Source organism: Somniosus microcephalus, chromosome 21, assembly GCF_052327205.1.
Source record: "Somniosus microcephalus isolate GS21.2 chromosome 21, FLI_Smic_1.0, whole genome shotgun sequence".
In the NCBI taxonomy this organism is placed as follows: domain Eukaryota; kingdom Metazoa; phylum Chordata; class Chondrichthyes; order Squaliformes; family Somniosidae; genus Somniosus; species Somniosus microcephalus.
Genome location: NC_141007.1, coordinates 42383011 through 42409936, shown reverse-complemented (window position 1 = coordinate 42409936; position 26926 = coordinate 42383011). Strand labels below are relative to the sequence as shown.

The 26926-nt window shown below is 43.9% G+C and overlaps 1 protein-coding gene across 2 annotated transcripts in view; it reads right to left on the bottom strand.

The window, feature by feature from the left end:
* ogfod3 (2-oxoglutarate and iron dependent oxygenase domain containing 3) overlaps nucleotides 1-26926 on the bottom strand; it is a 143549-nt gene that overhangs the window by 59687 nt on the left and 56936 nt on the right. For both annotated transcript variants that reach the window (XM_085963506.1, XM_085963507.1), the window contains exons 5-7: nucleotides 12475-12539; nucleotides 9741-9797; nucleotides 4586-4739 (exon numbers count right to left, since the gene is read on the bottom strand). In XM_085963506.1, the coding sequence (XP_085819632.1) occupies nucleotides 4586-4739; nucleotides 9741-9797; nucleotides 12475-12539 (276 nt within the window). The remainder of the gene's footprint in view (nucleotides 1-4585; nucleotides 4740-9740; nucleotides 9798-12474; nucleotides 12540-26926) is intronic.

Below are 26926 nucleotides of genomic sequence, written 5' to 3'. Positions count from 1 at the left end.
AAAAGGGGCAGGCAGACTACTATAAAGATAGACTCTTTTCCACCATTCTCTCTCTCTCTCTTGCTCCCTGCTCCTACAAGATCGAACAAGTACTAGAGAAGCTAACGAGCAGAGCGATCGAAACCAACCACGTGTGGGGGTAAGCATAGTCTCTCAGAAGTGGAGCTTTTGGGCTAATTCCAAGGGTGGGAGCTTCGTTTGATTCAGCCAGGCGAAGGGGTTTATTCGACTGGGTAATTCGTTGATAGGGGTGAAATTATAGTCCATCATAGCAACAAGGGAATTACTGCATGTTATAGTCCCCAGTTTTGTACTGTATGTATGTTGATTGTAATCTGGATTTTATTCTCCACAGAGACAGTGATTTCGTTTAGTAGTGCATGTTTTAGCCAGTGTATGTTAGACCAACTAAATATAAGTTTGATTTTTCACCGAAGCATTCCTGTCCGTGACTTATTTCATTTACACTCTGAATAATAATTCCCGGGTATAGAACTTTCATAAGGCGGGGGCGATTCGAACCATCCGTCTAGCAATTGGGCTAGGATCAAAAACTGCTTACAAATGCTGCTCATTAGCAAAACCAAGCAAAACTTGCCCATTCTGCTTTGCTCAAAAATCATGGAAGAAAACCAGTTGATGAGCAGCAATCACAGTGAAGACTGTCTCTAGAAATCCCAATTACCCTAATGTTTCTACGTGTCTCTTAAGGGTCAGTGTCTCTTTGTTGTTCTTAATCATGTATTGCACACAATCCATGGACATTGAATGCTACGCCACTTTTAACATTTCTTCCATTAGTTTCTCAAATCACTAAACTGTCTGCTAACTTTGACATGCACTGCATTTGCTGAACAACATGAAGCAGATCAGCTCAAAAACATCATGTTACGAGAATTACTAAATTTGCAAACAGTATGAGGGAGAAATTGAGTATAGCCCAGTTTGGGGCGCCAGCCTCGCCAAGGCGCTAAAAGTAGCGCCCCGGAAACATTCGCGCCCGCGCACCGGAAATTGAGATGTTGCGCCCCAAAGGGAAGCACGGCGCTATTGGAGGCGCCCCGCATCCCTCTTGGGGCGCTGCGAGTGAATATCGTGGCCCTTAGTGTTAGGGGGGATTAAATACGTGGGGTTACGGGGATAGGGCTTGGGTGGGATGGCTGTCGGTGTAGGGACCGGGTGCTAGGGTTTGGATGATCAGCCATGATCTCGTTGAATGGCGGAGCAGGCTCGAAGGGCCGAATGGCCTACTCCTGCTCCTATCTTCTATGTTTCTATGTTTCTATTGCAGGCCTTCCTCCCCTTCTTAAAGGGGAGGGGCCTTGTGCAGCGCGATCTGGGGCCCAGCTGGGCCCCCGAGGATTGGGAGTGAAGGCAAAAGAACCCGGCACCGAGGAGAATTGCCAGGCTCTTGGAGCGCAGCCGGCACCCCGCGGTGGGGGGGTTCAGGAGGCCGGGGACGGGAGCGCAGGCAGGTGGCCAACAACAAAAATGGCCATCCCGCACCTCGCCTTTAATTTGCGCCTCCCCGGCCGCAGGTAGGCCCCCCTGAACCGGTCGGACATAGCGTCCGGCGGTAAATCAGGGGGCGCTGCCAAATATCACAGCCGGGGTGTCAGCGCGGCGCTGCGCACACCGATGACGTCATCGGCAGCGGCGCAGCGCTAACAGTTAGCGCCACCACTAACGTCCCGCGGAATTTAGCGGGAGGCGTGGGCAGTGCCGTGCCCGGGCGCCAGTTGGCTTGCGACCCACTTAGCGCCCTCTTAAGGCGCTAACGGGTGGCGCAACCTACTGAATTTCTCCCCCTATGTATCTCAAGAAACATCACTCTTTTTAAAGGCCTTCAAAAACTGATATCTGTATTTAGTATTATTTTAAATTTTAAATCTGCAAATTGCAATGACAGTTTATGTAGATGGTCGCTAGCTTTTTCAGTTTGGCTATCTTAGTTCAATTCTTTGATTATTTTAAGAGTTTGGAAAAATGTTCAAGAATGCATTTTTGATGCATGTAATTTGCTTTCATAACTTTGAAGTAAGTTGGCATATCTCTCTTACAATAAAAATAATCTATCAACGTAAAATATTATATTACCCAAAGAAGCATGTGATCCTATCAACTTTGCAAATTGTGTCATTAAAAAACGTGTCACATTCACTCCACTGGACTGTATTTTGTGCTCCAACTACGTTACCAGATTGTCATAAAAACCCATCTGGTTCACTAATGTCCTTTAGGGAAGGAAATCTACCGCCCTTACCCGGTCTGGCCTATATGTGACTCCAGACCCACAGCAATGTGGTTGACTCTTAATGCCCTCTGAAATGGCCTAGCAAGTCACTCAAGGACAATTAGGGAATGGCAATAAATGCTAGTCTTGCCAGCGACGCCCACATCCCATGCTATATGTCTGAGGAGTAAACTACAGATAAGTGTTGAGAAAGGAAAAGGGAGTTACAGAACACATATACAAATAAGGTGAGTGGCCAGGGTCTTTGTTTCTTGATGCATCTTTTGCGATACAGGGCACTTGACTGTAGCCTTTCCTTAAACATAGTACTGAATGCAAAATCATGCATTTCGTTAGACATGTTGAAAATTGGAATCCAATATGCATACACATAATGTAACAATGTTATGGAAAAATAAAAGAATTGACTGTGTCAACATGCCACTCTGTCAGCTCAAAGTAAAACCAAGGGTTCCTTTAGAATAGAAGTGGATAGGTGTAGCTGGTATGCATGTTTTTGCTGACAAGAACACAATCTCTTTAATCATACACAAGATGTACCAGTATATCACCAATGATACTCCTAAAAGTGAAAAATTTCTTTAAGAAAGATTTTGATTACATTTACCTAAACCTTTAGGCACTATGGGGGAGAAATTCGGTATTGCCCCATTTGGGGCACAATTATCGGCTGGGCGCAAAGTTTAGCGCCTGGCGCTAATTATCGCCTCCGACTGCAAACTTGGCTTCTATCGCCCCTGGAGGTGATTGGAGCGCTAAATCAGGTGCTACACACCTCTCTTGAGGTGCTAACGCCGAGGAGCGAGGCGCTGCCCCAGAGCGCTGGCGAAGCCCATGTGATGTCAGCCAGCAATGGAACACAGACACATTGGTGCCGGTCAGTTCTTAAAGGGGAGGGTCGATCTTGCACTCCATCCACACCCTGCTCATTACAGCCTTGAATCTCGGCCTGGAGAGACCTGTGCATCAAATCTGGTGGAAAGAACAATGGGGAGGCCCAGGGAAAGAGCTCAGGGTGCAACCCCCATAGTCTCTTCTAAATCGATGCAAGGAAGAGCAAATCAAAATCAACCTGCAAAGTGCTGCTCAGTACCCAAAACTCCTTCACACAGCGTTGAATCTCTCCAGAAGTCTCTCTCTCTCTCTCTCTCAGAATGCGTGGTGCAAAAATGTCACCGACAAAAAAAGGCAGGAAGCGCTCGCCTTTAAATAGTGCTCCCCTAGTCCCTTTCTGACTGCATAACGCTCCCCTCAACCTGTCGTTGCTAGCGGCAGGCGATAAGGCAGGGGGCGCCACTCAATTTCCGGTCCGGGGCACTAACGGGGCGTTGCGCACTCGATTGACGTCACAATCTGCCGGCGCAGGAGATCGTGGCAGTAGTGTTTAGCGCCGCCGCAAATTGTCTAGTTAATTTCACGAGCGGCACAACCGTCGCTGCGCCCGGGAGCTAGTTACTTTGCGCCCCATTAGCGCGCTCTTAAGGCGCTAACGGAAGGCGCAAACAACTGAATTTTTCCCCCTATGTCCAATACCCAACAATATAAATGTGTAGATTCTTATCTAGGACTGAAATCACAAGAAAATGGCCCTCTAAGTCACAGGACTTTACAAGATCACGGCAGGAACTATGATCATAAGTTATATTAAACACAAATATGACTGCATTTGAACAACAAAACAGTGTTTTTGCTCGATTACTCCTCCAGAACTGCAGTTTAGGTTTTTAAAAATATATACTCACTTCTCAGGACCAATTCTAATGTATTCATTAGTGTATAACAAATAAAGGAAACCCTGCATTTTCTTTTTCTTTTAACACACATAATTTTCCAAGGGAAACTTTTCGCCCCAGTCAAAAATTATTAAAGAGAATACAAATTGAACGTTTCTAATTAAGATAATTTATCCACAAAGCTACAGAAATGCCAAAGGTGGTTATGAAATGAATGTTAGAAGTCATATAAATATTGGGAAGATCGAAGCCATCGTCTTCGGTCTCCGCCACAAAACATTAATGTCAGCATGACTCCACTTACTCTGGGCAACCAATAAGAAGCAACAATAGGTCATTTATGCCTTTTACACATAAACGTTGTAAGAAAATGTTGTCATTTCCACAGAAGTGCGATCACACATTCTTCCATCGTTTCTACGGCAACGTACTTTGCTGTTTAAACAGCACTGCAACCTAAACAACAAAATGGACTCCACAGCACATTTCACCGAGCATGAAATATGGGAGGCAGCTTTTCTCTGGATTGCAACACGTAATATGTGAATGAGTTTTAATTGCTAAGTTTTCCATTAGGTGTCAAGAGATTGTCCAATACCTTATCAATGTGCTGATGCCAATACTCATCGTGCATCGTCTTGGCGTCAGTATTGTTCATCCTTGAGAAAAAGGTCGGCTTTGTGAGGTGCAAGCGAGTTAAGTCAATTCCAAATGTTTCAGCTATTGCTTGCTGAATTCGCCATCGCACATCACTGCAAAAAAGATCACTTTATAATTAATTTAAAATCATCAAGCTTTTGAAGTTTTAAAATTAAATCCCACCTTCCATTAAAAAGCTCATCTCTATTAGGAAACGCTCTGCAGTTTGGGGATTTATGTAATGAAACAAAGTTTCCCACTTTGTAAAAGATCATTTTAAGTCATTGTATCGAAGCGGCCAATTATTGGATGGAAGGAGTGAAAGAATAGATCAATAAGCTCAAAAAACACTGTGGCTTCAATTCTTTCTCTAAGGACGTACAAAGATTCGAAGGTTGAAGCAAATTCCTTTTGCTAGTTGCAACATTTGGGCAGCTTTGTGAATTTTATTTGTAAGTATAAAATAAATAAGCTGAAAAAAGTCATTTTGTTTTTCAAAACTATAAATTTTAGAGTGCCGAATTTTAAAATTCAGAAAATTTATCTTTTTCAGTTAGGTAATTACCCTTAAAATGGTAGCATTCTTTTGTTTAGTAATATGGCCCCATGTGGATACGATGCACAGTCTCTTTAATCTCATTAATTATTTCAGCACTCAGTTACAAATTCTTCAGTTCTTTCATTGCAAACGTACAGATCAGCAAGAGTACAAAGCAAATTTGGACTAAATATTTCAAATGTCTACATAAGGTACACGGCGTAGTGGAAATCGCCCTCAAAAGGCTCTGGATGCTGGGTCAATTAAAATTTTCATGATTGACTGATAGATTTTTGTTCGGTATGAGCAAAAAGTGAGTCATTGAAGTTGAGGTACAAATCAGTCATGATTTAATTGAATGACGGGACAGACTCAAGGGGCTGAGTGGCTTACTCCTGTTTCTATGTTCCAATGAAATACAGGCATATGAAAAAGTGGTTTTCTAGCCTCAAAGTTTATACCATACTGGTTTACATTCATTTCAATTTCAATTTCTAAGATTTTGACAAGATCCACCTGTTTAGTATTATGTCAAACCTGCCTTTTGTACATATCACTAACAATAGGACATTTTATTATGAAGTTATTAGAAAGAAACTCGTACAAAGTTTTATTTTTTCAATTCATGTTGAAAATATATAGAGACAGCTTAAAATCTGGTGCAAGCAGTTAAAATTCGAAGCACTGCTGAGCCTATCTGGCACAAGCCCACATGGAACAAGTTCGGTTGGAACACAACATAAGCTGTTGAACAACACATTTTTGTAGCTGTGTTTGATGCTAACCAGATTTGTGAAATGTTACAAAACATTGTGCCAGATATCTGGCACTGCCAATAAACTTGACGTACATTTGCCATTACTGGGTTGTCTCCAAGAGAATAGCAACATTCTCGCTCACATTCCTTTAATCAGCGATGGATCCAGCACTATTGTTTCAGATTGGAATACACAGACCAAAGATTTTACGGAACTCAAGAATAATTTATTTTCTGTCTATTTTAATAATTTTATCCTGAAGCCTCCCTTTGCCAATTTGGTCAATTCCTTAATTCTACCACTCCATGGGGCAACAATCCTAATTTTGTTACATCAATGGTGCCAGTGTATTGGAGTTCAGTAATGCACCTCATAAACACTAATTTTCCATCTTTACTTTTAATTGCTATTCTCCTCACCGTTCTGCCCTCTCACCTCAGTTCTTAAAACACTTTCACAATGGGAAGATAATTTCTCGAATAATCTCCCTACAAGATATCATTTTACCGTCAGTGCATAGCAATCTGAAACAAATAGAGCTGTCCTGCTTAAAAAAAAGCACGAGCCAATGGAATCTACTGGCATTTCTCAACGTATGAGGCCTTTTCATGGCACAGTCCAAAACATCTGGCAGTATGTGTTCAACTCTTCAATCATAAGTTGCATACGATTTTTTTTGAAGCCAATGTCAGAAGGAAGCCACATCAATCTTGCTCAGTGGCACGGCATTTGTATTAATTTGTAATAACTCTCTCACGATCAGACATATTTATAAACTACAAAACAACTGGTCTTAGAAGCTATGTAATGGTGGTGGGTCTCTAACACAATTCTACGTACATCTTTTAATAAGCTATTCAATTGCACACATGATGCAGGTTGGAAGAAATGCTGAGGGAACCATTTAGGGGAAAGCAACAGTCAGCACTATCAGGAGCCTCATCAACCATGCAGACCTAGCACTGCAAAGTATGAATATTAAATCATCTTTAAAGTCCTAAATTTTACCACTTGTGTAGTTACATTTGTTTTCTTCATACATTTCTATCTGGCTCAAACTAGACAAAAACTGAACTTCATTTTGTTGGTCAGCGCAGAATTTAACTGATTTTTTCCACAAATTTTAATGTTAATTTTGTTAGATTGATATTATCTCTTTTTTTTTTTACTGCTTTTAATAAATGTCTGTTTGTGAATTAGCATCTGAAGATTAACTGACCTCTTTTTTTCATTACATATTCGTTATGAAGTTGAACTGACAACGTTGAGACGGATTTTTAAAAATAATTATTTAGGTGAATGGCCCATAGAGTAGGACACAAAAGTTGATAGGAGTGGGAGAAAAGATCAGGTATCAAGTAATGGTTAGGTAGTGCCAGGTACGAGTTCTCAAAAGCTTACTGTGGGAAGTAAAGAGTTCCACAGTTTTGAGTTCTTAACAAAGAATAAGCTAAAGGAGGAGCCTGTGCAATAGTATTGATTTCAACAGAATGGTGATGCAGAAGGGAGGAACAACATGTAGGGTGGTGCATTTGGAGCTTAGGAGGAACAAGAGATCAAAATGTAAAGCAACACTGGGTCTGTTTTGGGTCCATTACTCTTTGCAATTTTTATAAACGACCTAGACTCGGGTGTAGAGAGCAGCATTATAAAGTTGGCAGATGATACGAAACTTGGCAAAGTAGATGATCATGATAAGAATAGGTGTAGCCTTCAGGATGACATAGACAGGATGGTGGAATGGACAGAAGGATGGCAGGTGAAGTTCACTGCAGAGAAGTCTGAAGTGATGCACTTTGGGAGGACTAATATGGAAAGACAGTATACTATAAATGGCACAATTTTGAAACGTGTAGCTGAGCAGAGAGACCTTGGTGTCCATCTACACAAATCCTTAAAGGTGGCAAGGCAAGTTGATAAGGCGGATAAAAAAAACATGGGTTAACTGGGTTTATAAATAGAGGAATAGAATATAAAAGCAAAGAGATCATACTAGAACTTTATGGGGCAGAAATTCCGATCCCTACAGGTGTGTACGCGCTGTGTACTCACCCGTAGGGCCAACAGAAATGCCGGTTTTAGGCATGCACTGCGCATGTGCTGGAAACCAGCATTTCCGATCTGTCAAGAAAGCTCTTGACAGATCCTCCACCTGCCCTGGAGAAGGGCCTCTGCGGGTGGAGAGCTCCGTTTTTTGGAGACCCTCCGCCCGCAGAAAACACTTACAATTCTTGTGCCTGGTAAAAGCAGGCATAAGGCCTGCTTTTACCAGGGTAAGAGTTGAAAAAAGTTTTTTTTTTTTAATTTCCACTGATTTATCATTTAAAAATACTTTAAAGAAAGGTAAGTTTATTTTTAGCCCCATTAAAAACTTTAATTTTTTTTCGAAAAATACAATTTTTGTTTAAAGTACTTAATTTATGTAATTTAGAGTCATTTTAAAAATGTGATTTAAAAAAAAAATTATTTAAAGTTTTACTATGTTTTGGGGGTGATTTCCATTCATACATTTGACAGGTCTTCCTGTCAAATGTATGAAGGGAGATTCCCTTCTCTGATTGGCTCCCCATGGCCCACGTGATCCCAGGGACGCTGCGAACCGCCTGCGCCTCTGGGACACGTGGGCCCTGCACACCGGCAGTTTGGAGAGGCCCAGCAATGGAACTCTGTGCCTCCTGGGAGCCCTCCGGTCTAGGCGCAGATATTTCCAGGTCGCAGGCCTCCGCCCGCGGGAGGCCTGCAAACGGAATTTCTGGGCCTATAAATCATTGGTTAGGCCTCAGCTGGAGTATTGTAGACAATTTTTGGCACCACACTTCAGGAAAGATATAAAGGCCTTAGAAAGGGTACAGAGGAGGTTTACCGGGATGTTACCAGGGATGAGGAGAGGTTGCAAAAGTTAGGATTGTTCTCCTTGGAACAGAGAAGGTGACCTAATAGAGGTTTTCATAGATGATGAGAGGTTTTGATAGAGTAAATAGGGAAAAATTATTCCCTCTGGTGAGTGGGTCAATAACTAGAGGTCACAGATTCAAAATCATTGGAAAAAGATCTAGAGGGGAGATGAGGAGAACTTTCTTTACTCAGAGAGTTGTCAGGATCTGGAACGCTCTACCTGAAAAAGTGGTGGAAGCTGATTCCATAAATAATTTTAAAAGAGAGTTGGACAGGTACCTGAGGATGAGGAACTTACAGGGCTAGGGTCAAAATGCAGGGATGTGGGACTAAGCATGACTGCTCTTTCAGAACAGGCACGACGGGCCGAATGGCCACCGTCTGTGCTGTGAGTTTCTGTGATTCTATAACACTGACCACAGTAGCGTCGATAAAACAGAGTCAGAAAATAAATGCTGTGATGGAAAGAGATGAGGGCTAGAACCGAGAGAGGATCGCTAATCAGACAACCACCTCATTGTGTCTCATGCCATCTGACAGCAGCGATATATCAACATTTAAAGCCATTCAATTTTTCTGTTTCTAAGATTTGGAAGTAGGGAACAATCAATAAGGCTCAGGTTGGCTCTAACAGCCATTGAAAATCTGAAGTTACTGCTACCACAGCTATTTCCGATATCTTGTGCTGCAGATACAATAGGTCTCATAATCTTGCTTAGGCCTTAGAGAGACACAATGATAAAAAGCAACAGGCCTACAGTGATCCACAAGCATAGTCACAAAGAGGTCGCGAGACTAGTGGGAGGAGGGAAAGAGAGAGGGAGAGAAAGAGACTGGCAGAGGTTCATTAATGGACATCCATATATGTAGTTATTCTTACTACTTACATAAGTTATCAGACTACTTCAGTAGCGTTATCTTACCTATACAATGTGAAGTCTTCTTCATCAAATATATCTTTTATTTGCTCACCAAAGTACCTGTAAATATAATTTTAAATTAATGGTATGCAATGTTCTTGGTTTAATCTTCATTTGAAGCTATCCCAACCCACATGCTTGCTTCAGTTTCAATTGATGCAGAAATTCAAAGCTCTTTATCTAAAGACTATATGGGGTAGAGCAGCTTTCGAGGATTTCTAGTGAACGCGTGTGTTTTTGTGGGTTAAATCTGACTGCCCCATCTCGAAATGGTAAACAAGTTAGAAATAGCACAATGGTCACAACAATCCAGATTCATGAGAGAATGGGCATTAGGCTAAGCCATATATGACAGAAAATATATTACACAGACAGGCTTAGTGCTACAATTTTAACATCAAGAGTTATTGTCAGGTTGCCAATGCCACAGAGCTAATACTGCGCCACCTGCTGACTACCTGAGTGTAAACATTTAAATTTTAAATTTTAAAAAGGATGATGGTTCCTCAAATTACCAACAGACCTTAGCCACTGTCACATTCCCCAGCAGTAAAAATACAAACCAACAGAAACCACATTTACCGATTCTAGGAAAAGCAGCACCCGATGCAAGTACTTTTAATACACACTCATTCAATTTCCCAAACTTGTGGAAGTTACTATCAGTGTATTCAGAGGTGCCATGGGGGTTAAATTGGATAGACCCCAAAAACGGGCGCAGGGATCACGATGCGTAATTAACCCGCGCCCGTTGGTTGCAATGCAGGCAGAATGCCAACTTCGTGCTGCCTGCTCATTTCTACGATTCCTGCGTGCAGTCAACGCTCCCCATGCGGTGCACTGGCTGCACACATCAGCCGGGGGCCCAATATCATGAGTGGTCAAGGTGAGCAAGTTTATCTTCAAATGCCAGATCCTACCAATTGCACCATGAGCCTCATCCACTGCTCAATTCACTACACCCCCATCACTCACCTACCAACAATCTCTTATCAATCTGGACTCATACCTCACCCTCAGACACTTAGCACTGTTGCAAGCCTCGACCCAAATCTCAAAGCTTGCACACACTGCCAGCTATTCAACCATTGCAGCCATATCATCCAAACATATTGCATGACACTCACTGACACACTTCCCTTTTTCTTGCAAGAGAATGTGGCACACAACAGGAGGCAGCACAAATTAATGGGAGGGGGAGAGGCGTGCTTGTTTTAACCCCCATGGAGGAGACAGTGCTTGCCATTAAGGGAAGGGCCATTGTTGAGGTCATGGCCACCTGCAGGGCTGAAGCGACTGAAGATGAAGGTATCCGCATACCTGATCCTCCTCCTCTCATCCCACTTCTCCCTCATCCCTGAATCTCTTCTGACTTACAAACTGCAGATGGTGTAAGCATGCACGTCTTACTTTCTCCTCTCCCCTCATCACAACCCAACCCTTGTCCCTTTTTCATTTCAGATACTCAAGAACTGGAAGCAGTTCAGGCAGTGGAGGAAGAACAGTGAAAGTGAAGATGAAGGGACACCATCACTCAATTTCACAGCCACAGCCACCACCTCAGCATCTGACGCTGCGCGTAATTTAGAGGATAGCACAGAGGCGGGATCTGCATATAGTGAGATACTGGGCACAAGTGTGCAGGAGCCAGAGTGGGGTGGGGGCGGGGGGGGGCTGGAGGGGGAAAAGGATAACGCAGGTGTTAGCTCGCTGGAGGGCACACAGAAATGCCTCCTCCGTCTTCTAGCAGCTTGTCCTGCTCTGTATAGCCTCTGCTCATTCTCCCAGTCATGCTCAATACCAAGGGGAAGCCATACTAGGCCATCCATGTCTCAAAGCAACTGGTTTGTGCACAAGCCTTTAAGTCACCAAAAAAAGTACTTTAGCACCAGCCAGATCACTCCCTGTAGACTATTGAAATTTTTAGCAAGTATGGAAAAGCAACTCAAACAGCCAGAAGAAATAAGCCAGCAACTAACCTGTAAGTACTTCATGATCCCTTTAAATAGCGCTGGTGGGCTTCCTTCATGCCATTGAACCCGTGTTCAGCTGTGTGAGGTTAAGAGAGGGCGTAGGCTGGAGCGTGGCGCTCCAAAAATGGCAGCACTGGCATCAAATCAGCTTTCCATGCTGATTAGTATCATGATCTGCCTGCTCTGCATGCTGCCAGGGGTCGTTAGGTGTGTGTGCACAAACCCCTTTACAAATATGGCGCCTGAAGCATTCTCCATCTAAAGTGTGCGCACGCGTCACATACACCATTTTGGTAGTTTAAGAGGCCTCGTAACACCCAAAAACCAGGCGTGACAAACCCCAATTTTGCCCCCCAAGCCATTGATTTAAGTTACTGCTAATCACCCTACTGAACTGCGTATAGGTCTCACTTTATAAAACAAGGAAAAAGTTTCATTTGGGGGTACAGCTCATTTGTGGCTTAATAATTTTGCTAGAGTGTGGCTTCATTTTAGGACTGCCTATGGGCGTGTCAATATTTTACTTTAAAATAATATCACTAGGTATAATCGGCACTCCTGGGTTCGAGAGAGAAAATAAAAAGCTCAGATTTCCAGTCCTGATTACTATCCAACGAGAACTGCTGCAAATGCATGTAGGTAGATGGTTGGTGACAACATGATCAGGCTCCGCTGTGATGCACCTTCAGTCAAATAGCTTGCTAACACACACTGTTGAGGGGCAAACATGAAGAATTGGAAAAAAGGTAAAGCAAAGATCTTACCTATAGATATTAACGAATTGTTTCCCCATTGATAGTGCTCCAGAGTGCAAATCAAGAATGGAGGCCTGGGAATAGAAAGATATAACAACAGTACATTGATTCCAACAGTGTACAATACTTTCCACCATCCATAAGGCACAAGTCAGAAGTGTGATGGAATACTCTCCACTTGCCTGGACGAGTGCAGCTCCAACAACACTCAAGAACAAAGCAGCCCGCTTAATTGGCACCCCATCCAACACCTTAAACATTCATTCCCTCCACCATCGGCACACTGTGTCTGCAGTGTGTACCATCTACAGGATGCACTGCAACAAGGCATCTTCGACAGTACCTCCCAAACCCACAATCTCTACCACCTAAGACAAGGGCAGCAGGCGAATGAGAACACCATCACCTCCAAATTTCCCTCCAAGTCACACACCACCCTGACTTGGCGATATATCGCCATTCCGTCATCGTTGCTGGGTCAAAATCCTGGAACTCCTTCCCTAACAGCGCTGTGGGAGTACCTTCACCACACGGACTGCAGCAGTTCAAGGAGGCGGCTCACCACCACCCTCTGAAGGGCAACTAGGGATGGGCAATAAATGCTGGCCTTGCCAGTGATACCCACATCTCGTGAATTAATAATTTAAAAAATAATACTTGCCCCCTCCAGTTAAACTTTGAGTAATTTATTAACGCATGGCATTTACTGAAAAATATTTTGCAGTCTGTGAAGCTCTGATTGATACTTATTTCATTTATTACCAGAATATTATAAATAATCCTGTCAAATATTTAATAAAAATATACCTGCTCAGTCATTCTTAATTACAGAACATGGATAAAATAAGAAATAATCATTTCTTTAATTATTCTAGATGACAATACAGAAATGTAGGTTATGCAACATGAAATTAAGGCTCCATGTTAGAATCAAACGTTTTAGTTAATATAAACAAAAAGCAAAAACACTGCAGATGCTGGAAGTCTGAAACATGGAGCGAATCTGCTGGAAACACTCAGCCGGTTAGGAGAGAAATGAGCGTTTCAGTTTGGTGAAGGGTTCACACCGGTTTGCTCCACAGATGCTGCCTAACCTGCTGAGTATTTTCAGTATTTCCTGTTTTTGTTTCCAGTGTATCTAAAGTAAATCAATGGATGCAAGTTCCACAGGTTACCTTCCATTGACAGGTAAAAGTTAGAAACAGCGATCAGAACCGCTCTAAGGAACTGAGAGACCGGCCTGTATCCAGAGGTCACTCGAGGTAGATCACAGGACAAAGGGTGCAAAATTGGCTATCTACGCTTCAAATGCAATATAATGCCCTGGTCTCTAACATCATTCTTAACTCCATGTATGAATAGAGTGAAAAGGCTATAGTGTTAGCAAGTTCAGTTGCAAATCAGACAGCAAAGGTTCCAGGACTCTGCAGCAGAACCTTCTGTAACTCTGCTGTTCAGCTTGAAGACTAGAGGTTAGATAACAAGAGGGTTGCACAAGTAGAACAGGACACATAAAACATGCTTCTCTTCCCTATCCTGATCGTACATCACCAATCTCTTTGATTTTAGATCTAATTTTAACATTGTGGACTTCATCAGTCAAAAAAAATACTTCTTCTGCTCTCCTCTGCTGTTAAAAGCAATTTCTTTTTCCCCAAACAGTACTTTAATTATAAATAAAAACAGCAAGTGCTGGAAACACTTAGCAAGTCAAGCAGCAACTGCGGTGAGAGAAGCAGAGTTGATGTTTCAGGTCAATGATCTTTCCTCAGAAGACTTGCTGAAATGACTTATGTCTAACTCCCATTCCGTATTATTTTATTCCTCGTACATTTTAAAATAATAAGTGTTGGTCAATAGGTTATTTTTGACTTTATTCAATCACTATATTGACTTTCTCGTTTTTCATTTCTCCCAAAGAGACATCATTTCTTTTTTCAAAATCCCTTAAAGTAGTCTCAAATATTTATTGAGTTACTAGCGCTGGCTTTTTTTTTTGCTATAGATTTTTTCAGTTTTCTATTTTCTTCTCCAATTCATGTCACAGGCATTGATTCATGTCACAGTCATCAGTAGTCCTCCACACTCTGTGTTCTCTCGGTGCCATTCTTCATGCGTCAGCCTGGACACAAAAGGGGTCATTTAAACCTTCACCTCCTGGGCGGTAAGCTGGCAGAGTGGATTGCCCACCCAGTGAAGAACCTGCCCAATTTTCATTCCACAGAAATCAATGGAACAAAAATCAGTCAGGTTTTACAGAGGGCAGGCAATCCACTCCAGAACGTTACTGCCTAGGGAACAAAATAAAAAATTACCCTTGGAGTGTGTAATGAAATCTGTTTGTCTTGATCCTGTATTCGTTTTGCACTCATGTATATTACCCTCCCCCACTGTGTATAGTTTCACTTCCTCTTTCCCGACTAACCTGGGAGGTTCCAGGTCTTGGCTCTTGGCTCCGCCCCTGACTTCTCTTACATAAAGATCCCAGGATCTGTATGACTCATTCCTGTGAACCAGTCGGCGTGTTGAGATGTTAGCTCTGATCTTAGTGATTAAAAGCCAACTTGTTTAAGTCTATAACTTCTAGTTTTGTGGTTATTGAAGGCCCATCAGAGTGTCTGTGCGCTATTTGACTGGGGTAAATCATAGGCCAACCCGAGGCTAAAACACTTATAGGAACGGGCACTTTCAGCACCAATCATGTTAACGGAACCTTGCTTCTCTCCCTTTTTCTAGTCCAGAGAAACCCATTTCAATGGAACGGAAGTCGGACGGGTTCTTCAACAGGCAGGCGAGCTGCTCCGCCAGGTTACTGGAAATTACCTCATCCTTCTTCTACCTGACACATGAAGCAACATTCGTCCCTCAACCAATAATAATTTTAAAACAATGGATTGGTCATTCATCTCATGGCTGGTTGTGGGCCATTGCTGGTGTAGAATTGGCTGCTGCTTTGCTACACTTGTCACCCATCTTTTGTCAGATTACACTTCTGTGAAATTCCTTGTAATGGGATGTTTTTCTACACTAACGGTGCTATATAAATGTTGTTACATAAGAACGTAAGAAATAGGAGCAGGAGTAAGCCATTTGGCCCTTCGAGCCTTTCAATAAGATCATGGCTGATCTTTTACTTCAACTCCACTTTCCTGCACTATCCCCGTATCCCTTGATTCCCTTAATATCCAAAAATCTATCGATCTCTGTCTTGAATATATGCAACGACTGAGCCTCCACAGCCCTCTGGGGTAGAGAATTCCAAAGATTCACCACCCTCTGAGTGAAGACATTTCTCCTCATTTCAGTCCTTAATGGCTGACCCCTTATTTGGAGACTGTGATCCCTGGTTCTAGACTCCCCAGCCAGGGGAAACATCCTCCCTGCATCTACCCTGTCAAGCCCTGTAAGAATTTTGTATGTTTCAATGAGATCACCTCTCATTCTTCTAAACTCTAGAGAATACAGGCCTAGTCTACTCAATCTGTCCTCATAGGACAATCCCCCCCCCATCCCAGGAACCAGTCTGGTGAACCTTTGTTGCACTCCCTCTATGTTGTTGTTGAATGGCCTGGAGTCTGGAGGGCTACTGCTGCCAGTGGCATGAATTAAAGTCTACAGGAGAGGAAGAGAGAAAACTGATCGCCTTCTCATTGTAGAACCTGCCCGAATTTTCATCCTTCACTTTTCAGATGTTGATCCACCTGTTGTGTAACTACCAGTCTTTATTTCACATTTGCTGCTTTACTTCTGAAACTTCAATTTCTTCAGTAGGGTAGCAGTTAAGCAATGGATTGAGTGCAATTATTTTGAAAGGTTGTCTATGAAAAATAATTAAATGAAAGCCTCCTGGCGAGTTTCAAGTTGCACAGTAGAATTGGTAGCCTGTAGTATTAAGCAGTCTTGCTCACTTGGTCCGAGTTGCTAATACATTATGTGGGATATGAAGCTTGACATTTTACTGGAGGCATGTCTCAATATTAGGTAGACATTTTTAAAACTGTCAGCTGTAACTTGGGCTCATAAGGTCAGAGTACAACGCTGGGGGTTTGCAAGACAACAAAGATATTTGGTAGCTAGTTCTCTGTTTTAGAATGTCTGATCTCTGGTAACTTTTGGGAGGTAGGATTTTCATTTATCAAAATATTTAACTGTAATCTTTTAATTGTAGCTTGCAGCAAATTAATCTTACTGATATTTACAATGACAATAGCTGCATCAAGTATTACTTTCCTGTTACTTTAAAAAAAAGTGTCCTTTGCAGAAATTATTTTTCTTGAATTCCTTAAGCTAAACAGCAGAGATGTTCACATCAGTAATGTTCTTTCATTTAGAATATTCTCTGAATGCAGCATCATTTGCAATGTGGGGCTGGATTTTGCCAATGGGGAGCTTTTGGAGGCGGGACTCCCTCTTGTCGGGTTTCAGTCCCGCCTCCATCAACTTCTGGCCAACCCACACTATTTTCCCTTGATTGACCTTGTTAAGCCCGCCCAGCGGGTTTAGCAGGCCAATTAAGGGAAAGCCGGTTGCAGAGAACGTCAATATATGACGTTTCATCTGTCAAACATTTTTGACAGATAAATTGTCATCGTTTGACAGCTCTGTGAAACTGTCAAACACTGACATTCTCTGTAGTTTGATGAGTTCTTGAATGACAAGAACTCATCAAACCTCATTCTTTTGTAGAAATTAGATGGCTGCTGCATTGGAGAATGCAACAGCCATCTGTCATCTCTACCACAAAGGTGCAAGACTCTCCGCATACCCAACTCTTGAAGCCTGCAGGAAGAAACTATGGTAAGTACACTTTTTCTAACACTTTGCACTTACCTCAGATACTCACCTCTCCACACTTGCACCCATCACTCACCTCCACAGCACACTTTTGGACCCCTCCGACCCCCGCAGACCCACGATTCGCCTCGGTGACACTGGCGGGTTTCAGAGCCTTCGGGAAGCCCACACTTGTGTGGGCAAAAAGGGGATAATCCTATTTTCTGCCTGTGAACTACCTGTTAACAGGCAGTTAAGTGGCTGTAATCCCTTCTTGCCTCCAAGGAGATGGGACCCGGCACGGGACGGCTACCCGCCTCCTGGCAAGATGGCATGGGGGCGAGTTGGGGCGGACTGGGCACCCGCCCCCAAAGTCTGTCATTTTCCCGGCAGTCCTGTGGTGTCAAATTGGCCCCGATTTTAACTCCAGGTGGATTCTCCAGGTGGATTCCCCAGGTGCAATGATGTCATTGGGCCGCAACATGCATGTGTAAGGAAGGACCCTGTTGGCTCTGGCCGCATGTCTTTGCTGCCTGCTCAGGAGAGGAGGTTAAAATTACAGATGTTGCGATCCTGGCGGCTTTCGGACAGGTAAGAGCCAGGGCGATATTAATTGCCCAGCCGCCAGGTTTCTGCTGAGCGAGTAGGGTTAAAAATGTTCAATGCTAATTATTTGTTTTCAACTGCAGAATAACAACTTTTACTTAACCAGTAATCAAACAGCAAAACAATTAGGTCAAGTGAATCATTCCACTATTATTTTAGCAAATACACCCAAATATAAGAATATATTACAAAACCCAGTTCAACAAATGGATTAAATTGGGTTTACAGAAGTCTGGTATAGTGAATATACAGTCATTTACTTGGGAAGCATTACAAGTGCCTTTAGTTTACACAAAGAATTATAAAGTACTAGCTGGAGTGCCCGGCGGTGCCGAGGCTTTTTCGAGGGCATGTTGTTGTTGGAAGAGAGAGAGAGAGAGAGAGCACGCGACTGGGGGGGAAGAGAGACAGCGACTGGGGGGAAGAGAGACAGCGACTGGGGGGAAGGGGGGAGGGAGGGGGGAGGCATGAGGGGGAGGGAGGGGGGAGGCGTGAGGGGGGAGGGAGGGGGGAATGGGGGGGGAGGGGAAGGGGAGGGAGGGGAGGGGGAGGGAGGGGAGGGGAGGGGGGAGGGAGGGGAGGGGGGAGGGAGGGGAGGGGGGAGGGAGGGGAGGGGGGGAGGGAGGGGAGGGAGGGGGAGGAAGGGGGAGGGGAGGAGGAGGGGGGAGGTAGGGGAGGGGGAGGGGGGAGGAAGGGGGGAGAGGAGGAGTCCCCGAGCCCCGATCTCCCGCCCCCCGATGTCCCGCCCCGCAATCTCCCGATGTGCCGCCCCCCGATCTCCCGGCCCCCGATCTCCCGGCCCCCGATCTCCCGCCCCCCAATCTCCCGTCCCCCGATCTCCCGAAGTCCCGCCCCCTGATGTCCCGCCCCCGTGATCTCCTGATATCCCGCCCCCGGATCTCCCGATGTCCCGCCCCCGCGATCTCCCGATATCCCGCCCCCAGATCTCCCAATGTCCCGCCCCCGCGATCTCCCGATGTCCCCGCCCGAGCCGGCTTCAAGACCAGAGAGACGCCGTCGCGCAACCTACCGCGTGAGGCCCGGCCGGACTCAAGTCGCGCTCCGGGCAGAAGATGACGCGGACGCTGACTCCCGCCCCGCCCGCCTTTACTAAGATGGCGGCGGTGGTGACGCTCGGCTCAGGCCCGCCCCCTCCAGCCTTCACAAAGATGGCGGCGATCGCTGGCCTTTTGTCGATCGCGACGGGAGGCGCCTAGCTCGGGCGTGGCTGGTCAACAGACGCCCAGGCTTTGAGGCCTGGAAAAACGGTGAAAGGTAGGAAAATTATAGAGGTTAGACAAAAGATTTACAAATTAATTAACTTTTTTAAAAAACAATTTGTCTTTTAAAAGCAACTTTTTTTTAAGCTGGAAATGTAGATTTGAAAAGAAACACGCAGAAAGCGGGAAAAAGAAAGGAAAAGTTTGGAATCAAGATGGCGGCGACTCACCTCGGTTCAGAACGATAAGGCCCGCCCACACAGGCACTGATTGGTGGACCGTCAGGTCACCGAAGCGTAGGATTGGTCAATCGTCCCATCACTCGACCGTAGGAGGGCCCGGCCGCACGCGCCAGGAACCCGCCGTACGATTGGTCGACCTCGATGTCACTCGATGCTAATGAGCGGATAATGAGCGGAATGTTGAACGTTTTTTGGATACCGCGGGCGCAATTTTTGTCCAGCCGAAACGTAAATACGCTTAGGACGGTTCTGGAATCGTCAGCTTTCTTTCGACGTAACGCACGTGTAGGTACGCTCTATAACATTCGAGTTAATTCAAGACAGACAGACAGACGGAATGACAGACAGAAGTATCCTTTTATATATATAAGATATAAGATGAGGCACATTTATTATCAAATAAACTGGCAACTATTCCCAGAACAGTTCACTGTAAAAGCTATACAACATGTAGTTTGAAAATCCTTCATGCATTGCTCCAAAGGTAAGAAAGATACCGAGCTTTGAAGATAGGCTAAAAAAAAGTCACTAAACTCCTACAACAAAGCCACTGAATCCAAAGTCTAAATTCATCACCTCCACCGAAACACACCAAAAGTGGTGGTCAGTTTGAGAAATTAGTAGTGTATTGGTCCCAGTGTACCTCAGGAAGCCAACACAAAATATCGTAATCAGGTCAAGTCACTCCATATAGTGATGCATATTAAAACCACCTATCTGCTAGCAAAGGCGTAATGTTACAGGTCAACAGACAATGCGCTGGGCAGGTGTTAAGATGTGTCTTGCCATTGTATACAGGGTGCTTACACTAGATATTGACTCCAAAACATAGAGCCAAATTCCTCCTGCAGAACACAGCATGCATCTGCCTGGACGTGCAAAATGAGTCTCCATGTTTTAGAAGAAACTGGAGCTAGCTTGTGCCAGGTAGTTTGTCTTAATTGCCAATTTGTTTTAATTTTACTTATCTTGAATTTATGCCGCAGCAGAAATATGTATCTGCTTTCAATTTATCAACCCTTTCAATACCTTAAAAACTTTTAGATTCTATAAGTAAAAAGACATCACTGATGTCATCGTAAAAAAATTCAAACTTCCAGTGAATGACTGAATAAACTCGACAGCTCGCCCACCAAGTGCACTGTTACTGCACACCACCATTTCATAAGTAGTTTCAATGCAGGAGTCACTCTGATTGAAGAGCTGTGTGCTGGTGTAGTGCGTGGGGATTGATGAGGCCATTTGCTTCACGAACAGATAAGCTGCTAAAATCTACAACAGGCATAGACATTTTGGCACTAGTGATGTGATGTAATGTGGTATGTGTGATTCTCAAAATCCACACCCAGGTTATTTACAGAAATGTCATTGATAAAAGATTCTTGAACAGAGATCCCCATTGTCAATCTCTTTGCAGGTCTTTCAGATTCATCGTTGCACATGCTTCACTTAGTCTTCTCTTTAGAAGAGAGAAAAGGGTGCAATCATTTTTCATGGCTACTTCCTTCAATCTCTGGTATTAATCTTGTGGCCCTCTGCTAAACCCTCTCCAATGACACAGTATCTCTCTTGAAGCAGTGGAAGCAATGGTCAACACAATGCTCCAGATGCAGCCTCATAGGAAGCCTGCCACAGGATTCCAAAGTTTGAAAAAAATGAAAATGGCACCCAGCCTATGGTAACATTGGCATTACCGTGGTCAGAGCTGGTAAATATATTTTATTTTTGTTAAAAAAAATATTTGAACAAGGTTGTCAGATATATCAGTGACACTGACAAAATAAAAATTGCATTGAATGGACTTCCTGTATATTCTGGTCTGTATTCCCTTCCTACCCAACCTTTCTTGCATCACAGCTAAATTTGGAATGGTTATAGTAGAAATTAAAACAGGTCAAATATCCCGCGCCCAACTAATCATCAACTGGGCCATTGTTAATATAATCTCATCCATATTATTGTCAGCGCTGTCACTTGATAAAATCAAATCATGATGCAATCGGTTTGTGCTGCATAATAAAACCTCTCCCTCCATGTTCACAACACTGCCCCAACATTGCTTTCTCTCGTGGCCTCTCTACACCCATGGTCTCAATCACTGACAAGACCATCTCTGAGCCTTTCCTTGTATTTCTCATCACCACAGCCACCGCCCCTTCCAAACCCACTTCCTTCGACTTCCGCCCCTGGAAAAAAATCTCTCCCAAATCACTTACAACTGCACTTTCAAACTCCCAGCTTTGGCACTCTCTTCACCACAATACTTCTGCAGCCATAGATTTGTTCACCCAGTCCCTCTCCTCTGCCTTTGATGCCCTTGTCCTCGTTTACTCTCTCCCATCCTGGTCATTCCTCTGGTATGGCCCCCCCACCTTCATTCCCTCAAGTTTAAGAGGCACAGGCTTGAGCGGAACTGGCACAAAACTGCTTGAAATGGCAAGATGAAGGATACAGGATGTGGGTAGGGGAGGTAAGGTGGAGAGTAAGGTTGAATGATGACAAGATGCTAGAGAGGTCAGACGAGAGAGGGCAAGGGGAATTTAGGCACAGATTACAACAGCACGTTCTGGAGCCAACCAGAGAGCAGGCTATACTAGACCTGATATTGTGCACGAGATAGGATTAATTAATGACCTCATAGTGAAGGCGCCCCTAGGTAGCAGCGATCATAATATGATTGAATTTTACATTCAGTTTGAGAGAGCGAAGAGTGGGTCTAAGACTAGTATTTTAAACTTAAATAAGGGTAGTTATGAGGGCTTGAAAGCAGAGCTAGCTACAGTGAACTGGCAAATTAGGTTAAGGGATAGGTCAATAGAGTTGCAGTGGCAGACATTTAAGGGGATATTTCAAAATACACAGAATATATACATTCCAATAAGAAAGAAAAATTCCAAGGGGAGGAGCCACCATCCGTGGTTAACTAAAAAAGTTAAAGATAGTATTAAACTTAAAGAAAAAGCATATAATTGCGCAAAGATGGGTGGCAGGTCAGAAGGTTGGACACAATATAAAAAACAGCAAAGAATGACTAAAAGATTAATAAGGAGAGAAAAATTAGAGTATGAGAGAAAGCTAGCTAGAAATATAAAAACAGATAGTAAGAGTTTCCATAGATATTTTAAAAAGAGTTAACAAAAAGTGAGCGTTGGTCCTATAAAAAGTGAGTCTGGAGAATTAATAATGGAAAATAAGGAAATGACAGTTGAATTGAACAGGTATTTTGCATCGGTCTTCACTATAGAGGGTACAAGTAACATCCCAGAAATAGCTGTAAATCAGGAAATGGAAGGGAGGGAGGAACTCAACAAAATTATAATCACCAGGGAAGTGGTACTGAGCAAATTGTTGGAGCTGCGGGCTGACAAGTCCCTGGGTCCTGATGGACTTCATCCCAGGGTGTTAAAAGAAGTGGCCAGTGAGATAGTTGATGCGTTGGTTTTAATTTTCCAAAATTCCCTAGATTCGGGGAAGGTTCCATTAGATTGGAAAATAGCGAATGTAACTCCTTTATTCAAAAAGGGAGGGAGACAGAAAGCAGGAAACTACAGGCCAGTTAGCTTAACATCAGTCATAGGGAAGATGTTAGAAGCTATTATTAAAGATGTTATAGCAGGGCACTTAGAAAAGTTCAAGGTAATCAGGCAGAGTCAACATAGTTTTGTGCAAGGGAAATCATGTTTAACCAATTTAGTAACATGTGCTGTGGATAAAGGGGAACCGGTGGATGTACTGTACTTAGATTTCCAGAAGGCATTTGATAAGGTGCTACATCAAAGGTTATTGCGGAAAATAAAAGCTCATGGTGTAGTGGGTAACATATTGGCATGGATAGAAGATCGGCTAGCTAACAGGAAACAGAGAGTAGGCATCAATGGGTCATTTTCTGATTGGCAAGATGTAATGAGTGGTGTGCCACAGGGATCAGTGCTGGGGCCTCAACTTTTTACAATTTATATAAATGACTTGGATGAAGGGACTGAAGGTATGGTTGCTAAATTTGCTGATGACACAAAGATAGGTAGGAAAGTAAATTGTGAAGAGGTCATAAGGAGGCTACAAAGGGATATAGATAAGTTAAGTGAGTGGGCAAAGATCTGGCAAATGGAGTATAATGTGGGAAAATGTGAAGTTGTCCATTTTGGCAGGAAGAATAAAAAAGAAGCATATTATCTAAATGGTGAGAGATTGCAGAGCTCTGAGATGCAGAGGGATCTGGGTGTCCTAGTGCATGAATCACAAAAGGTTACAATGCAGGTACAGCAAGTAATTAGGAAAGCTAATAGAATGTTATTGTTTATTTCGAGGGGAATTGAATACAAAAGTAGGGAGGTTATGCTTCAGTTATGCAGGGCATTGGTGAGACCACATCTGGAGTACTGTGTACAGTATTGGTCTCCTTATTTAAGGAAGGATGTAAATGCATTGGAAGCAGTTCAGAGAAGGTTTACTAGACTAATACCTGGAATGGGCGGGTTGTCTTATGAGGAAAGGTTGGACAGGCTAGGTTTGTATCCGTTGGAGTTTAGAAGAATAAGAGGTGACTTGATTGAAACATATAAGATCCTGAGGGGTCTGGACAGGGTGGATGTGGAGAGGATGTTTCCTCTTGTGGGAGAATCTAGAACTAGGGGTCACTGTTTAAAAATAAGGGGTCGCCCATTTAAGACAGAGATGAGGAGAAATTTTTCTCACAGAGGGTCATGAGTCTTTGGAACTCTCTTCCTCAGAGGGCGGTGGAAGCAGAGTCTTTGAATATTTTTAAGGCAGAGGTAGATAGATTCTTGGTAAGCAAGGGGGTGAAAGGTTATCGGGGGTAGGTGGGAATGTGGAGTAATCGGATCAGCTGTGATCTTATTGAATGGCGGAGCAGGCTCGAGGGGCCAAGTGGAACTACTCCTGCTCCTAATTCGTATGTTCGTATTGAAATTAATGGCAATGATATTTGGAGTAGAGGCTCAGCAAAGAGAGAAGGGAAATGATCCTAGCGAGGAAGTTGCTACGGGGCTTTGGAGGGCAGTAGGTGAAGAGGACTTTAAATGAGAGGCAGGAGGGATAAAAGAGTGCAAGGTTCTTGAAAGTGGAAAAGGTGCCAGGGGAATAGAGGGAAGAAGCTGAAGTGGGATTTGGTAATGAGAGCCATTAGTAAGGGGAGAAAGAGTTGGCACCCACAAGCTAGGTTTAGTCAGGGCCAGGATGCTAATAGATTCATCCAGTGATGAATGTCACAATGGTCATGGTGAATACCAAGGGAAGAGCAGAAGGGTGCGTAGGCATATCTGGAAGGGCTCGAGCATGGGACGGCAGTGGGAGGTCAGCTAGGAGTTAATATTGAATGGAATGGAGGACTGAGAAGAACATGCTGCTTGAGAATTGTAGGAGGGTGAAAGTCAGCTTTGGAAGCAGAGACTAGAAGAGGTGATGAGGAAGAGAAAGAGCAAGGCCCGGAGCCCAATAGGTCTTTGCCATCCATTGTGGCCAACAGAGCAACAGTGTCGCACAGTACCAGGCTGAGACCACTGCTGGACAGCACCTGTTTGGAGTTGATTATAGGAGATTGGTGCTAAGTGATGCTACTTTGGGGCCAATAGCAGGGAGTGTCTATATGGAACTCGTACCCAGACTCTTCAGTTGATCCTTAGGACCCATGAATATCGAGGTTCTGCTAATGTCAGTAAGATTCCCCGGGATTCTTGGTGTCGATTAGAGCGCAATGCCAAAAAACTCCAGATTAGAACCAAAGGCTAGGCTAAAATCTTTGCAATGCTTGAAACCCTTCACAGGCCTATGGGCAACTACAGACTCCATTCAATTGTGGATTAGAAATCTGATATTAAAAGCATTCAACCTGTTTGTTTTCCATTATTTCTTTCCTTTTTGTTTGAAGTAAGCCTGTGAAAGGCAGGAAAAACTACATTTCATTGGAAACTTAATTATCTACCTCAGGAGGAAGACCTACACTGTCTGCTTAAAACTAGGGCCGCAATTTTGCTGGCGCTCAGAATGCGGGTTTGGAGGCGGGTCCGCTGTCAAAATCAAAAAGATTGACTGCGGGCCGGTATCCCGCTGTAAACCCACCTCCTTGTCAGTTTCCCAAGTGTCTGGTCTGTCATCCCTGAACAGACCCACCAAGCAGCGGGTCAGCCACTTTAGATATTTAAAAGCTTGTTAAAAAGGTAGTTAAGCACCATTTTACCATGTACTTACCATTTTACCAACTTTTCCACGAGTTTCCCGGAGCACGGGGATCACGTCAGGTAAGTAGTCGGGTGTTGTGTCAGCATGGAATGATTTACTAACCGGACAGCTGCAAATGGTCTCTGAAAGCTCCCATTTCATAGCTGTTCACTTTCCACGGTTAGAAGCTGTTGCTTACTGCATTTGGAAGGCAGACTGAGCTTTATACAGGTTGCAAGTGTTTGGAGCAAACTCTCTATCCAGTGTCACCTCATTGGAACAACCTCTCCCACCACTGACAGATCGCTTCTGTCATCTCAACCTCACCTACCATCTATTCCATCGTGTGGAGATGCCGGAGTTGGACTGGGGTGGACAAATGTAAGAAATCACACAACACCAGGTTATAGTCCAACAGCTTTATTTGAAATCACAAGCTTTCGGAGCGCTGCTCCTTCTTCAGGTGAAGTGGAGAAATGCATAAAGACACAGCTTATATAGTCAGAGAATCATGTCAGATGTTTACAGGTAACCTGTCCAACTGCCATTTATCACACCTCGGCAGAGAGATAATCACAGCAGCCAAAGGTGTGAATGGTGTCCAAACAGGTTAGTCAGGGAAACATTACATCAAAGAACAATGAGGTGGGGTCACAAGGGGTCAAATATTGCAGATGCTGGGGTCTGTATGAAAGACAAAAAAAGACAAAAAACATTTTTTTTGGCTGGAAATCACAGCAGGTCCAGCCGCATCTGTGTAGAGAGAACAAGCCAATGTCGACTCGAGTCTGGATGACCCTGCATCAGGTGGGGTTACATGTAGCGTGACATGAACCCAAGATCTCGGTTAAGGACCTGTGGGGAAAAAATTCTAAATTGCACTAAAACACCACTTACCTGTAAAAATAAATACTTACGTGTGCTTTTTACAAGCGTAAAGACCGGAGGCCTTTACACATGCGCAAATCCCCCAAAACAGAGGAAATCCAAGACGCACGCGCTGCCCCCTACAGCGCACGCGCTAGCCTCTTCACCTCTTGGGTTAGAGGAGAGGAAATGCCGGTTTTCAGCGCATGCGCTGTGCATGCTGAAAACCGGCATTTCCTCCGGCCAGACGCGTGAGTACCCCTTCCGTACTCACGCGTTTGGGGAGGAATTACTGCCCCAATAATGCGCACGCCCTTTTAATGTGTAAATCGTCCAGCAACTTGTGGCGGGGAAGAGATACCCTGTGAGTTGCAAATCGCCACCAATTCCTGGACGATTTGCCGTTAGCCTCGCGAAAACGGCAGCTTGCCCTCAACCACCCCTTGAGTTTCAAGAAATTGCTGCATTTACACATTAATTGCCAATTAAACTCGCCGAAAGTTAGGCCTGGTACTGAACAGCGTAAGGACCCTTTTAATGAGGAGATTTATGTTCCAGTAATGCCACTCAACCTCT